The sequence below is a fragment of the Leucopleurus acutus genome, assembly GCF_964270905.1.
Source record: "Leucopleurus acutus genome assembly, chromosome: X".
NCBI lineage: Eukaryota > Metazoa > Chordata > Mammalia > Artiodactyla > Delphinidae > Leucopleurus > Leucopleurus acutus.
Genome location: NC_139148.1, coordinates 131,719,545 through 131,736,230, shown reverse-complemented (window position 1 = coordinate 131,736,230; position 16,686 = coordinate 131,719,545). Strand labels below are relative to the sequence as shown.

General features: G+C 38.6%; 1 protein-coding gene across 2 annotated transcripts in view; it reads left to right on the top strand.

The window, feature by feature from the left end:
• Positions 1-10,309, top strand: part of TMLHE (trimethyllysine hydroxylase, epsilon) — a 68,302-nt gene extending 57,993 nt beyond the window's left edge. For both annotated transcript variants that reach the window (XM_082864657.1, XM_082864656.1), the window contains 2 exons: positions 6,611-6,749; positions 7,702-10,309. In XM_082864657.1, the coding sequence (XP_082720783.1) occupies positions 6,611-6,749; positions 7,702-7,833 (271 nt within the window). In that variant the 3' untranslated portion in view covers positions 7,834-10,309. The remainder of the gene's footprint in view (positions 1-6,610; positions 6,750-7,701) is intronic.
• The last annotated feature ends 6,377 nt before the right edge of the window (positions 10,310-16,686 follow it).

Genomic DNA, 16,686 nt, shown 5'->3' with positions numbered 1-16,686 from the left:
GTACTATGTTAAATGAAAGTGGTGAGAGTGGGCATCCTTGTCTTGTTCCCGATCTTAGAGGAAATGCTTTCAGCTTTTCAGAGTTGAGTATGATGTTGGCTGTAGGTTTGTCATATATGGCCTTTGTTATGTCTAGGTATATTCCCTCTATACTCACTTTGTTAAGAGTTATTATCCTGAATGGATGTTGGATTTTGTCAAATGCTTTTTCTGCATTTATTGAGATGATCATGATTTTTAGCCTTCATTTTGTTAATGTGGTATATCATATTAATTTATAGATGTTGAACCATTCTTGCATCCCTGGAATGAATCCCACTTGATCATGGTGTATGATCCTTTTAATGGACTGTTGAATTTGCTTTGCTAATATATTTTGAAGATATTTGCTTCTATATTCATCCATGATCTTGGCCTATAGTTTTCTTTTCTTGTAATGTCCTTATCGGTTTTGGTATCAGCATAATGATGGCCTCATTAAATGAGTTTGGAAGTGTTCCTCCTCTTCAAATTTTTGGAAGATTTTGAGAAGGATGGTATTAATTTGTCTTCAAATATTTGGTGGAATTCACCAGTGAAGCCATCAGGTCATAGACTTTTCTTTGTTGGGAGGTTTTTGATTACTGATTTAATCTCCTTACTAGTAATTGGTCTGTTCAGATTTTCTATTTCTTCATGATTCAGTCTTGGTTGGTTGTATGCTACTAGGAATTTTTATCCATTCCTTCTAGGTTGCCCAAGTTGTTGATGTATAATTATTCATAGTAGTCTCTTATTGTCATTTGTATTTCTGTGCTATCAGTTATAATATCTCCCCTTTCATTTATAATTTTATTTGAGTCCTCTCTTTTCTTGGTAAATCTAGTTATAGGTCTTGTCTATTTTGTTTATCTTCTTTAAAAAAACAGCTTTTAGTTTCATTGATCTTTTCTTTTGTCTTATTCGTCTCTGTTTCATTTATTTCTGCTCTGATCTTTGTTATTTTCTTCCTTCTACTAACTTTGGGCTTTATTCCATGAGATGTAACGTTACATTGTTTATTTGAGATCTTCCTTATTTCTTAGTGTAGGTGTTTATTGCCATGAACTTCCCTCTTAGAGCTGCTTTTGCTGCATCCCATAAGTTTTGGTGTGTTATATTTCCATTTTCATTTGTCTTAAGATATTTTTTATTTCTCTTTTGATTTCTTCTTTGACCCATTGGTTGTTCAGTAACATGTTGTTTAATCTTCACATATTTGTGGACTTTCTAGTTTTCTCCTTGTAATTGATTTCTAGATTCATACCATTGTAATTGGGAAAAGTAGTTTGATATCATTTCTATCCTCTTAAATTTGTTGAGACCTGTTTTGTGGCCTAGCATGTGATTTGTCTTGGAGAATATTCCATATGCACTTGGAAAAAATGTGTATTATGCTGCTTTTGGATGTTTTATATATATATATATATATATAAAGTCCATTTGGTCTAATGTATCATTTAAGGCCACTGTTTCCTTATTGATTTTCTGTCTGGATGATCTGTCCATTGAAGTAAGTATGGTGTTGATAAACTTCCCTACTGTTATTGTGTTACTGTCAATTTCTCCCTTTATGTCTGTTAATGTTTGCTTTACGTGTTAGGTGCTATTAAATTCAGTGCATAAATATTTACAAATCTTATATCCTCTTTTTGGATTGACCTCATTATCATGAAATTATAATCTTCTTTGTCTCTAATTAGTCTTTGGCTTAAAGTCTATTTTGTCTGATATAAGTTTAGCTACCTTTGCTTTCTTTTGGTTTCCATTTGCATGCAACATCTTTTTCCATCCCTTTACTTTCAGTCTGTGTATGTCCTTGAAGCTGAAGTGAGTCTCTTGTAGGCAGCATATAGATGGGTCTTATTTTTCAATCCATTCCAGCCACTCTATGTCTTTTGATTGAAAAGTTTAGTCCATTTCATGTAAAATAATTAGTGATAGGGACTTCCCTGGTGGTCCACTGGTAAAGAATCCACCTTCCAATGCAGGGGACACCGGTTCAATCCCTGGTCAGGGAACTAAGATCCCACATGCCACGGGGCAAGTAAACGCCCACATGCCACAACTACAGAGTCCACGTGCTCTGGAGCCCATGCACCACAACTAGAGAGAGAAAACCTGCACGCCACAACTAGAGAGAAGCCTGTACACTGCAGCAAAAGATCCCATGTGCCACAACAAAGATCCCACATGCTGCAACTAAGATCCAACACAGCCAAAAATTAAATAAATAAATAAATATAAATATTAAAAAATAAAATAATTAGTCATAGATACGGTCTTATTATTGCCATTTTGTTATTTGTTTTCTGGCTATTTTGTAATTCCTTTGTTCCTTTCTTCTTCTCTTTGTCTCTTCCTTTGTGGTTTGATGATTTTCTGTAGGTGTTATGCTTAGATTTCTTTTCCCTTGTCTCATGTATCCATTATAGGTTTTCCTTTGTGGTTACCATGAGGTTTATCTAAAACATGTTATATTTATAACAGTCTATTTTAAGCTAACACTTAAGTTCAAGCACACTAAAGCTCTGTATTTTTACTTTCTCCCCTGTGTTTTATGTTTTTGACATCACAGTTTACATCTTTTTACCTTGTGTAACCATTAACAAATTATTGTAGTTATAGTCATTTTTACTACTTTTGTCTTTTAACCTTCATACTGAATTTATAAGTGATTACCCACCACCATTACAACATTAGAGTATTCTGAATTTAATTATGTATTTACCTTTACCAGTGAGATTTATACTTTCATACGTTTTGTTGTTCCTAATTAGCACCGTTTCTTTTCAGCTTATATTGTAGAAGTCCCTTTAACATTTTTTGTAAGGCCAGTCTAGTAGTGATGAACTCCTTTAACTTTTGCATGTCTGGAAAACTCTGTATCTCTTCTTCAATTCTGGATGACAGTTTTGCTGGGTAGAGTATTCTTGATTGGAGGATTTTTTTTTCAGCACTTTGAATATGTCATGTCACTCCCTTCTGGCCTGAAAAGTTTCTGCTGAAAAATCTACTGATAGTTTTATGAGGGTTCTCTTGTATGTAACAAGTTGTTTTTCTCTTACTTCTTTTAAGATTCTCTCTGTCTTTAACTTTTGGCATTTTAATTATATTGTGTCTCAGTGCGGGTCTCTGGATTTACCTTCTTGGGAATCCCTGGGATTCCTAGATTTGGATGTCTGTTTCTTTCTCTAGATTAGGGAAGATTTCAGCCATTGTTATTTTTTTTTAATAAGCTTTCTGACCCTGTCTCTTTTCTCATTCTGGGACCCCTATAATGCAAATATTGGTCTGCTTGATTGAGTCCCATAATTCCCTAAAGCTATCTTCACTCTTTTTAATTCTTTTTTTTTCTCCTCTGATTGGATATTCCAATTTCCTGTCTTGGAGTTCACTGTTCCATTCTTCCACTTTATCTATTCTGCTATTGAATCCATCTGTTGACCTTTTCAGTTCAGTTACTATATTTTTCAACTCTGTGCTTTCTTTTTTGTTTGTTGTTGAGAAAGTCACAGTTTAATAGCAGCATGTTTGTAATACTACATACAGTATGTCTGTTTTGTAAACATTGACATCCTACACTAAATGAAATATATATCAAATTTTGTTATTAAAATCAGAATCTGTTAAAGGTCATTTAACACTCAGCTATTAACTGTGAACCCAAATGGCCCAGGGTTAAACTCTGTGCTTTCTGTTTGATACATTTTTTTAAAATATTTTCTGTCTTTTTGTTTAAATTCTCACTTTGTCATGCATTGTTCTCTTAACCTGGTGTGAATCTTTTGACCATTATTTTGAACTCTTTATCAGATAAATCATTTAATCTCAGTTTCATTAAGGTCTGTTTCTGGAGTTTTAGCTGTTCTTTTGTTTATAACATATTCCTCTGTTTCTTCATTTTCCTTGATTCTCTGTGGCTTTTCACACTTCTCTCAGTTTTGACAGAGTGGTCTCATGTAGGAGATGAACCTTATTGTTCAGCCCAGCTCTACCTCTTGATTGTCTCTCAAACCTTTGTGATTGTCTAAGGTGCCTTCTTTGTTTTTAGTGGCTCCTAGTAGTCGAGGGTATGTCAAGACCTGTCAGTGTCCCAAAGGGAAGGATCTCAGTCAGCACAGATGCAGGCTGATTGGAAGCCTCAGACAGCAGTTTTTAAAGTATACAAGTAGACCTCTTTCAGGGAAAGACTGGGAGCTGAGGGCTTCTGCTTGGCCTCTTTGCACTAAGCCATGAAGAGATAGCCAGTTAAGAAGTGTTTCTTTGTTTGCTACAGTCCTGTGGATTCTGTAACTCAAACCCCACTGGCTACCAGAGCCATGTGATCAAGGAGGGTGTCCCCTGTGCAGCAGTCACAAAAACCAGGTTACCAAACATGTATACAAGCTCATTCCAGGGAGACACTGGTGACCTGGAGTGGGCCCAGAGGAAGAATGTGAAGATGGTGCCCACTGGCCTTTCCCATCTCCAGGGAGGATCACAGTCTGTCCATAGCTGTGTGCTAAATTAGAAGCCTGACCCTCAGGCAGCAGCTTTTAAGGTATGCAAATAGACCTCTTTTAGGGAAAGTTTGGGATATGAGTGTTTATGTCTGCTGTCTCTGTGGTAGGCCTTGGGGGGATAGCCACAATAAGTCCTCACAGACCTATGAAGAAGTGTTTCTTTGTTTGGTATAGTCTGTTGGGTCTCATGATTGCAAGCCCCATTTTCTTTCAAAGCTATGTGTTTTGGGGACCCATCCCTCAGGTGGAAGTCTTAAAAGTTGGGACACTAGATGTTGGGTTCAAACCCTTCAATCCTCAGGAGAAGCTGGGAGTTGTGAGTTTCTACATGATTATATGTTTATATGTCACTGAATCAGGGGTAGGGCCATGGCAAGATTGTCTCAGCCCTTCTTATACATTCTCATTCACCCAATGTGTAGGAGTCGCTCAGTTAGTTTCTAGATTTCTTCATAGAGAATTGTTCCCTGTGTAACTGTAGATTTGCTGTGTCCATGGGAGGAGGTGAGTTCAGGAGCCTCCTATATTTCCTTCATGGACCAGAACCTCCAGCACTATTTGTAATAGTTAGAAACCAGAAATGACTCAAATGTCCATCAACAGAATGGATGAATAAATTGTGGTGGTATAGTCCCACAATAGAATTCTATTCAACTTGAAGGATGAATGAACTATTGCCATATAGCACAATGATGATAAATCTCCTAAATATAATGTTAAATGAAAGAAGCCAGGCACAAAAGAGTACATACTGCAGTATTCCATTTATATAAAGTTTTATAAATAAGCAAAACTAATCTTTGCTGACAGAAGTCATGATGGTAGTTATCCTTGGGTGAGGGGAGAGACAATATGGGAAAGGGGGACAGGGAATGTTCTGGGGTTCAGGTAATTATCTATATATTGACCTGGGTGCTAGTGAAATGGATGTGTTCACATCGTGAAAATTCATCAAGCTTATGATCTGTGTACTTTTCTGTATATATAGTGTACTTCAGTAAAAAAAAATTAATTTGCCTTAGGTAAAAAAGAAATCCAATATCTTAGGAAACCTTTTTCAGTGGCTTCCCACAGTACTTAGAATAAAATCCAAAGTCCTCACCATAGCCTACAGAGCTATACATGATCTGGCCCATGGCTACCCTCCTCCACTTCACTTCTTACCATTATTCCCCTTGGTTACTCAGCTCCAGCCACATGGCCTTCTCACTTGTCTGCAAACATAAAACTACTTTCCACCCTAAGACTTTGTACTTGCTGTTCTCTGCCTGGAACACTCTTCTCTCAGCTTGTCACATTGCTGGTTTCTTGTCATACAAGTACCAGCTCAAATGTCACTTCTTTAAAAAAAAAAAAAAAGTCCTTCTCTCAACAATCCTTCTGAAATAGACTTCCCAATATTTTTTTTTATCATTTAACACTATTTTTTTCTACATAACATCTGTAACTAGTTATGTATTTGTTACTTGTTCATCATCTATCTTTCTCAATAGAATCTAAAATCCCCAAAGTCTGGGATCATGTCTGCTGTGTTCACCATTATATCTTTAATGCCTGACACACCACCTAGCACATAGCGAGTACTCATGTAAATGTTAGGGTTGAATGAATGAATCAGTGAAGATTCCTGGGTAAACTCTCTACTAGGCTGTAGCTAGGATTTCTCCCACGAAGGAAAACACCTGAAAAGTTGTAAGTCATCCTATTAAAAAGAAAGCTTTGTTAGTACAAACTCTTGCCAACCTCAGCTTGGTGAGGAGAAAGCTCAGATCTTTCCCCAGTGTTTCTATGAAATTTGGCCAAGGGAATGTTCTTTAGATAAAACATAATATTCTAAGATGGTAGAAACCAGCTAAAACTTTCTTCTATCCCCTATCCTCAGATTTTCCAAAAGAAAACAAAATATGGTCAACAGGCAGTGGAGCTCTTCTCTAAAATCCTGTAGTCATGAGAGAACATTATTATTGTTACCTCATCATGGGACAAGTAATAAGTATAGGGAAAGCTTATGTAAAATTGCTTAATAAGCAACAGATTTCTTTAACATGTGTTTGAGGAGATCTTTCTTTCTCACAATTTCACCTTAGGTACAACAACTATGACCGGGCTGTCATCAATACTGTACCTTATGATGTTGTCCATCGTTGGTATACAGCACACCGGACTCTAACAATAGAGTTGAGGAAACCTGAGAATGAGTTTTGGGTCAAACTAAAGCCTGGCAGGGTGGGTGCCAAACTCAAAAGATGTCAAGTAAGCTCGTTATACTGAAGCAGTGAAGAATGAGTACTTATTGAATATGTGAGTCAAAATGTTGCAAAGGAAAAAGAGAAAAGAGTCCTGGGTGCTGGCCCTGGTCCTACCACTCACTCACTAAATGACCCAGAAGCAGGCTCTCCCCACTGACTCAGTGACTCTATTTGTATGATGAGGGGGTTGAAGGACTCCCTTTACCTTCTCTCTTCCCTGGGACCTTGATTCATTAATTATTTCATCCTCATGTCCCTATGGGCTAAGGGTCCTTCTGGCTTTATGATTCCTTTTTTTTTTGCTCTTGATATTTCCTCTGGATAAAGAATATCTCTAGCTTAGCATAAGACATAATGAAATAGTTTAACTCTTTGAGAACATATATAATAACAATTAAGGAGAAAGAAAAAAAAAAGAAACCAATGATCTGGTTTGCTTTGATAAGAGAATAATTAATCAAGAAATAAAAGCTCCTCAGGGCTTCCCTGGTGGCGCAGTTGTTGGGAGTCCGCCTGCCGATGCAGGGGACCCGGGTTCGTGCCCCGGTCCGGGAGGATCCCACATGCCGCGGAGCGGCTGGGCCCGTGAGCCGTGGCCGCTGAGCCTGCGCGTCCGGAGCCTGTGCTCCGCAACGGGAGAGGCCACAACAGTGAGAGGCCCGCGTACCGCAAAAAAAAAAAAAAAAAAAAAGCTCCTCAGAGTTCAGGGCCTGTAACCTGCTGTTACCTTTGTTACTTCCATTTAGCCTACTACAGAGCTATGTACATCCTAGTTTCCAAATGTTTGTTTAATCTCAAAAGAAAAACACCTCATTGAATGTAACCAGAGAACAACCTAAAGCTTTTATTTTAAATGATCTTCTGATTTAGGGTTCCTTTGGTCTGCCCTTGTTCTGAGTGTTTTCTCTCTCTTTTTTTCCCACTCACAGGTCCTATTTATAGACAACTGGCGCGTCCTACATGGCAGGGAATCCTTCACTGGCTACCGCCAACTCTGTGGCTGCTATTTAACAAGGGATGATGTATTAAACACTGCTCGTCTCTTGGGTCTTCAGGCTTAAAATTGACAGCATTGGTATTATGAACACACCTGACAACCTGGCTACCAGAATTCATATCAGCAGAATAATATTGTGTCAATACCGACTTCAAATTGTCTCCTTACCTCATCACACAAAACAAAAGCCTCCCCTTTCTCTAACAGGGAAAACCTTGGAGAGAGGCTTCTGAGATAGCCAATGTCAGCCATCTAGTATGGTAGCTTTCTTCCCCAAGTTATAACATGGACTCATTTGGTTTTTGGACCCTTTGATGTAATTGTGGTCAATCTGCCTCAGAAATATAATCACCACATTGATAGAGAAACAATAATAGTCACTAGGTAAAAATTTGTTCAACAGGATCTGTTAAAAAGAAATGCATTCTAGAAATAACAAAGTCTTAATAGGGCAGAGATTTGCAACATTTTTGGTCTTAAGACACCTAATCACTCTTAAAAGTTATTGAGGACCCCAAAGAGTGCTTGGATGTGGGTCGTATCTATTGCTACTAATTGTATTAGATATTAAAACTTAGAAATGTTTAAAATTTAAGGACAAAAAGGCACACATCCATCAGCTGTCAGAGAGATGACATCATCACATGTCATGTAGCTTCTGGAAAAGTCTTCTGTACATTCATCAGATAATTCGAGTGAAAAAGGCAATATCATCTTAATGTTGTTATTAAAAATTGTTTTTAATACACAAACCCACTAAATGGATCTCATGGACTGCTCTAAAGGTGTCTTTAGACCACACTTTGAGAACCAGTGTGCTAGAGGATACCTTGGGACAGTCCTTTACATAGGCCTATGGATTAAAGAGTTTAACTGGAACCCTAAATTTTTCTCTGTGGTCTCCTAGAACTACAGATATTGTAGGAATTGCTTCATATTACGAGCTCAGTGATAAGGTGGGAACTGAATACAGAGTGTTTTATCTTGTGAGAAGAGTTATCTCTATCTAAGTCATCTCTTGAGGAGTAAAACTAAGAAGTCACAATAGCTCCTGTGAAACAAACCCATCAGTTTTGTAATTCCGTGAGGGATAATTGCAGAAAGTTTTTAGACGTTTCTGAGGTTCCATATAGTAATTCACACACACATGCACATGCGTGTGTGCATACACACAAAACACAACAGAGGGTACAGAGGGTTAGTCTCTAAGATTGTTCAGGGAATTCATCACAATCGATAATGTGCCTCCAAAGAACTGGAGATTACTATCCAAACGCATTTTGGCTTTTGATGGAATTTAGGATACAATCTGTTTTCCTCCATTTCTGTTAATCGTTTTTTTCCTTTTTTTTCCCCTATCTTAAAATATTATACATGTTAATTGCCAAGATTTGACTGGGTTAAGTATAATACCTTGTTTCTTTTATTTTTTTAATGGCTTTCCTTTATATGTGGAGAGAGAGAAAGGGAAAGGGAGACAGAGATAGAGAGAGACAGAGAGATAGGTATGAGGTTTATTTTCCTTGGCTTTCGTTGAAAGCGAAGCTGTACAATAACCACGTTGACTGCTATAAAATGATGAAAGACAGTCTAGGCTAGGATGTGCACAAGAGGAAAAAAGCATTATTAGTGAGGCTAGGAGTCACAAATCAAAGAAAAGTCAGTATTCTGACAGAGAATAGAGCGTAATCTGATGTTTTCAGGAAGTTCCTAGTTCACATTTAATAGTTTATACATTATTTTATTGACCCATCCAGTGCTCAAAAATATGTTCTCAAATATTTCTGCATTTTAATTGTACTATATAGGAATCTTTAGGGGTCTTCCATGAAGTGTGTTTTCCTCTTAGGTCAAAGGATTGATAATTAAGTTCACGTCTTAAAGAGCACACCCTTTAGCAATTAGAATAGAAAAGTAACAACAAAAAGTAACAACATTTTAACATACTGTCTTTGTACTATTATGTACGCTTAAAATATGTTACCATTCATTAGTCTTCATCAGGATATTTACCTTTTTAGAAGTTTTACCTAAATTAGCCTTGAAAATTACACTATAACTGAGGTCAGCATTGCTTTATGACAAAGAAAGAACATATTCATGGCCCTGGAGAGATAAGGACACAGATCAATGTTATCCCTTACTGAAGGACTCCCTTTACCTTCTCTCTTCTCTGGGACCTTGATTCATTAATTATTTCATCCTCATGTTCCTAAATTTTCAATCAATACTTTTCTACAGTGTACTCTCCTCAGAGGAAGAAAGAGGAAAAGGAATTATTTGAGTGTTGATGATGGTCACCGACAACTTTCTATGTGAGAGATTTCTTTTTCACATCTCTTTCTGGTGTCCCTGAAAATGTAAGCATGGGTGTGTGTCAACCAAGCTCACTGTAGAGTCACTTTTACCTTTTGCTATAGTGGGATGGGATCAGTAGAGAGTCAAGAGCACAGCACCTAATATGGTGTTATAGCACCTAACATAATCATTTCATAATATGGATTTGTTGTAATGAAAATAAATTAATGAATTCTTTTCAAACAAACTCACCAGAAAATATCACATTCTCTGTATGTCTTTTTGTGTTTGGCAGTTAACTGGTGCTGAATTTTGTTCACCTTCATCTAGAGAGACCAAGCATTCAAGTGTGCGCAAACTGAGAGGGGTTTCCTGGGCTGCAGAACTTATAGTTTTAAAACTGGGAAAGTCCCACACAAATCATGACTGTTGGTCCTTCCTTCTTGCTGCTAGCTGCATTTTGCTCTTCAGTTTTCTCTTCTTCAGTTTAAAATGAAGGCCTTGGACTAAGTAGCATCTAAGGGCTGTGCCATTCTATGATTTTGTTTGGCCTCTCATCGCTTAAGTTTTCTTATATGGGTACAGTAAGGAAAATACCTACCCTCCAGGGTTTTGTGACAAATTTCTGATTATTAACTAAGATGTTTGTGGCACATAATAATGACCAATAATAATAGCTAACTCTTACATAGTGCTTGCTATGTGCCAGACACAGTTCTAAGTGCTTTTAATACCCACAGCAACCCTATCCCCATTTTAGAAATAAACAAATACAGGCAATGAGAGATTAAGTGGCTTATTTAGCTAAATAAGTGTCAGAGTTTGGATTAGAACCTTCACAGTCTGGCCACAGAGACAATGCTTTAAAGTAATTTGCCATATTGCTCAATAAATGTTAATTCCTACCCCCCTTTCCCATACTTACACAGTCTAGCTGACCAATCATAGATAATAATCATCTCCACTGTTACAGTGTTTCCCAAAAAATCTTAAAAGAACCATGAGAATATCTACATTTGTTTTGCAAATACTCTGCAAACATCCACAAACACCCCCCCCCCACAACTTTCTAAAAACTTTTCTTCACTTTCTCTAATTTTACCTCTTTCAAAGGTGGAACCTTGATGTTAGAAGGAAATCAATCAACCTATTCAGCATATTTCCTTCTTAGCACAATCTTGCAAAATACCAGTCAGTTGTTAAGATCAAAAGCACCTTACAGGGCTTCCCTGGTGGCGCAGTGGTTGAAAGTCCACCTGCCGATGCAGGGGACACGGGTTCCTGCCCTGGGAAGATCCCACATGGGATCTGGGAAGATCCCACATGCCGCGGAGCGGCTGGGCCCGTGAGCCATGGCCGCTGAGCCTGTGCGTCCGGAGCCTGTGCTCCGCAACGGGAGAGGCCACAACAGTGAGAGGCCCGCGTACCGCAAAAAAAAAAAAAGGACCTTACAGGACCTATTCACATCACTGCCCCAGGAAGCTCTTGGGCATATTGAAGATCCACTCACAGAGCCAGCTGATGGCTCGGCTCAGCTCCTAGTTGTAAGGTCAGCCTGTGTCTGTGTCCTCACCTCTTCAAGGTTGCAGCTCACCAGAGCCAAAGATGCTGGGAGATTTGGTAGTAGCTCTTTTTTTCCTGATTTACATTCAGGGGTTGGTGGGTAATTTCATCCTGCTTCTTGGCTTTAAGCAGTGAGCTTCCATCTTGCTCATAGTTCTTTTAGACACCATTGTTGCTTCCAGTGCAGCAAAAGCCTGCTGCTTCAGCACAGAGACAATTATCCTTTTTGTGTGTATGTTGACCATTCCTTTTTTATTTTACCTTTTGATATTTTGCCGTCATTGCTGTGTGTTTGGAGCACAAGGCTAGCCACAGCATGAACTTACTGTAATATCTTGAATGGAGATCTTTTCCATATTGCTATTATTCTTCCCTGATTCCCTAAACTGAGTTTGCAGAATATGACTGCACACTTTCTTGATGGATCAGGCTCATCGCTGTCGTGTCTGTTTTTGTGCCAGACTATGAAACAGTATGAAGTCTTAGCTTGATTAACAGAATCCAAGCTTCCTTTCTCGAAAAAACTAATCAAACATCTCTTACAATTGTGATACATGGTCTTAAGCCGTGTGTGTGTATTATATTGATTAATAGTGGTGTTCTAACTTTTTCTATGTGGGTGGGTAAGCATGGTAATTTATCGTGTGCACAAGTGAAGATCACAAGGGTCAATGCTATGCACATCTTTGAAGTCAGTGAAGGCTTTTCTGTATTAGCCCCATCATTATCTATGGTCTACCCTTTGCCCCATTGATGGTGGTTAACTCCCTCCAATTCAGGTCCTCAGTGTCCTCTCACCTTCTGCTTTCTAGCTCCCTCTCTGATACCTTGACTGAGGCAGCATAGTGTTGTAGGAAGAGCATGGACTTGAACCAACCTTGGCTTGAATTCAGCCTCTTACTAGCCTGGCAAATTACTATTCAGTCTCTTACTAGCCTGGCAAATTTTGGGAAGCCACTTTCTCTTCTTGAGCCTCTGTTTCTTAACCTGCAAAATGGGGTAAAAAATGACGTCTATCTGATAAACCTGTGGTAAAGAATGAAATGAGGCCATATGTATAAAGTGTCTCCCATAGTGAGCAGCACATAATAAACACTCAGTACTTAGTAGTTTATCATTGTCACCAATATCAGTATTTGAACAAACAGCAGAGACCAGGGTTAGCCTCTGTGTTTGATAGAAATCAGCATTCTACTTAGAGAGAAAGAGCAAAGTTATGGGAGTCAGAGCTGGAAAAGTACGTGGAATGCTAAGGGTCAGAGAGAGTAGACAGGTTGTGAATTGCAGAACTACTGGCAAGGCACCTGAACCTCAAGCATGGCCTTTATGGATAGGAAGTTGGTTTTGGGTAGGTGGTCCGGGGGCTGAGAGCTGAAAGAGCAGAAAGGTCATAGAAGAGATCAGAGAGCCTGATGAGAAAAGCTGATTCTGGAGTGTTTTAGGGAGAGTGGCTTGATAACAAAGATGTGTAGGGTGAATGAGGCAGGCAGGGAGACATCCATGCCTGCAATGATACTTCCACATCTAACTTCACCACCTTCCAAAACCCCACTGAAACTACTATAAAACGATATTTGAAAAGATTAGAAGAGCAGGAAAAGAGACAACTAAGAAGTCCACAAACTAGGAATTGTAAGCCCTTCGTGGGAAAAGCCAGAAAACAACCTGATTTACTAACTCCCCTTTACTCCTCACAAGAATCTTCAAAGGTTGCAACAGGTAACTCTGAAAGGGGAGGTGAAGGGGGAGTGGGTACCAAACTAATGAGGGTTTTTGAAAAGTAAGAAGTAGATTCTTTTCAAAATCCCTTTCTGTAGTTGATGCCTGCCTGCACTGAGTGTCTGGCCCTTCCCTGCCCTGACAGAAGTCTGAAGTGTTATATTCTCTGCAGAGGGTAAAGCAGAGACAATCTGGACTGGGAGTTCCCAACAGCTGGAACAACAGCTGGAGTCTCATATTGAAAACAGAGGGCTCAAGTGGAGGTATGCACGCTGAAAGCTATAAACCCCCAGTCCTCTCCAACTCTGACCCTAAAATTCCGGCAGCTGGAGGAGTATTCTGTGGGCCATCTGACCAATGAAAGAGAAAAATATCTAAGGATATTGATACTGAAGTGTCCCCAGAAAGGGCCCAGCTGGATTAGTCTACAGTGAAGCACACAGTTTGACACTGTGAGGCAGATGAGGAGGAGGAGACCCGTGCAGTCGAGGATATTGATTTTCAGAAGGGGACAGTGGACCTGAGCATGTTTCTTACTGAAAGGAAAGGAGCTAGTCAGAAAAGAGGGAGAGATTAGAGGATTCTGGAAAAAGAAATTAATCCAAATCGGAAAAGAAGAAGTAAAGCTGTCACTGTTTGCAGATGACATGATACTGTACATAGAGAATCTTAAAGATGCCACCAGAAAACTACTAGAGCTAATCAATGAATTTGGTAAAGTAGCAGGATACAAATCAATGTACACAGTCTTCAAAATCCAAAGAGACACACCAATTATTGTGCCTCTTTCTTAATCATAAGTAGTGTGAGGTGCAACAACTTGCTCTCACTTAAGAAGTAATATCCTGACTTTCCATAGAATTTCCACAGAGTTTAATCTCCCTCCTTATGGCAGACATTTTATATATATATATATATATATATATATATATATATATATATATATATATGTGTGTATATATATATATACACACACATATATATATATCACAACTCACAACAAAAAACAAGGGATCTGGCATTGCCCTGAGGGATGGACAGTAAAATTAATACTCCTTATAAATGCAAACTTATTCTGATTTTACTTATCGTGGGGAACTGGAGAAAAGAAACTTTGTGGGTTGTCGATTTGCTCCAGAATTCACAACACATCTGAAATCTCAGCTGCAATTGATACTGCCACCGAATTAAATCTGTGATGATTTGCTGTCATTTTCCATGACCCATCTGTCTTTTGTAGGAGTGAAACAAATGAGTTACGTTGGGATATAATAGAAATCCCACCATTTGGTATATAATAGAAACTTTCTGCGATGATGGAGAGGTTTCTTATTTGTGCTGTCCTATATGGTAGCCCTTAGTCACATGTGGCTTTGAACACTTGAAATGTGGCTAGTGGAACTGAAAAACTGATTTTCAATTTCATTCAATTTGCATTTAAATGTAAAAAGCCACATGTGGCCAAATAGCTACCCTATTTGACAGCACATCTCTAGACACATAATGAGCCTAGTGACTTCACCATCTTTCTAATCACTGCACAGGTAGTAAATCCTGCCACAACTCATAACAATTTGCATCATCATTATCACCCAAGTGGACATATTCCCCAAACATAAGATTAAGTGAAAACTGCAACCTGCACAAAGATATGTACAACATATTACCAATTATATGAAGGTTTCTTTCGTTTGTTTGTTTGTTTTTGCGGTACGCGGGCCTCTCACTGTTGTGGCCTCTCCCGTTGCGGAGCACAGGCTCCGGACGCGCAGGCTCAGCGGCCATGGCTCACGGGCCCAGCCGCTCTGCAGCATGTGGGATCTTCCCGGATCGGGGCACGAACCCGTGTCCCCTGCATCAGCAGGTGGACTCTCAACGACTGCGCCACCAGGGAAGCCCTATATGAAGTTTTTTTAAAGGCAGAACAGCACTCTGATATTATTATGCAATCCATGAATATGTAACAAAAGAATAAAAATCTGTGTGTGGATGATAAATTACAAATTCAGGTGATGATGACCTCTGGGGAATAAGGACTGGAGGAATAAAGGGCAATGAGATCAAGGAAGAATACACAGGGGCTTCAACTATTGTTGTGAAGCTTTAGAGCTAAAACTTGGTGGTAAGTAGATTGTTATTTGTTATATTATCATCTACACTCTTGTATTTCTGAAATATTTTTTAAAAAGAAAACATGCAGAAATAAACACACACTTCTTGCAATTATTGTGAGCTGGACTTAAAAAGAAATTGTGCTTCACACTTTCAGGCATGAGTGAAAAAGACAATAAATAAAGATATAGAAAGAATTCAGGCTTATAGGAGGGAAGGTGAGAAGCATATTTGGGGTAGATTCCCTTAGTATTTTAGTATGCATTGTTAAGATGTGGAGAAGTGAGCATTCATACACTGGTGTGTGTCTATCTTATGGGAGTAACTTTTGTGGGTAATTTGTCAATATCAATACAAGTTTACAGATTAAAATGCATTTATATATATTTTAGCTAAACATTTCTAAAAGGTTTAAAAATATTCTTTCTAACATGTTCCTGCCTTCACTCTTGTCCTTGTTCCTAATTGAATCTCCATACTGAACCCAGAGTGGCCCTTAAAAACTGCACACTATTCTACACATTATCTTATGTATAATTATTTGCAGTTCCCCCAACGTGCCATGCCTGCCCCTGCCTCTGTGCCTTTTCACATGCTTTTTCCTTTTCCTTGAATGCCATGTTCCCACCATCTAGTGTGCCTAGCAAACTTTTAGTCACCCTACAAGATTCGATCGTGGCCTCACCTCTTTTTACCCTGTATGTTTTAGTTATTAATATTCTTTATTATTTGCCTTCTCCCTGACCTCAGCCCTTTGCACATTAGCACCTTATGCTTCCCCCGTATTCTGTTTAAGAGCCAGTTTCCCCTGACTAATTTGTGAACTCCTTGAGAGCAGGGGCTGTCTTATTCATTTTTATATCACCAATACCCAGCATTTGGAGATGTTAAATGAATGAATTGTTTAAAAAGGACAATTTAATGGGCAGTATTTAACACCTGACAATCCACAAATGAATAATCCACTGTACCACATAAGGTTAGTATTTTTGCTGGTTTGCCTTTGAATATAGATAGATTCTAAAGTGCCAACAATTGGAACATAGTAACTCCTGCCACCCTAAATTACATTTTGTATAACACCTTTACATACAATAATCCATTTGATTTTCTAAACACTCATAATTTGAAGTATATTTTATAGATTATAAAATGGAGAAACTGAGTGGCCTCTTGAAGTTCACGTGTCCTGTTGCTACTTGTCAAGTGCTTGTTGCACCTCATC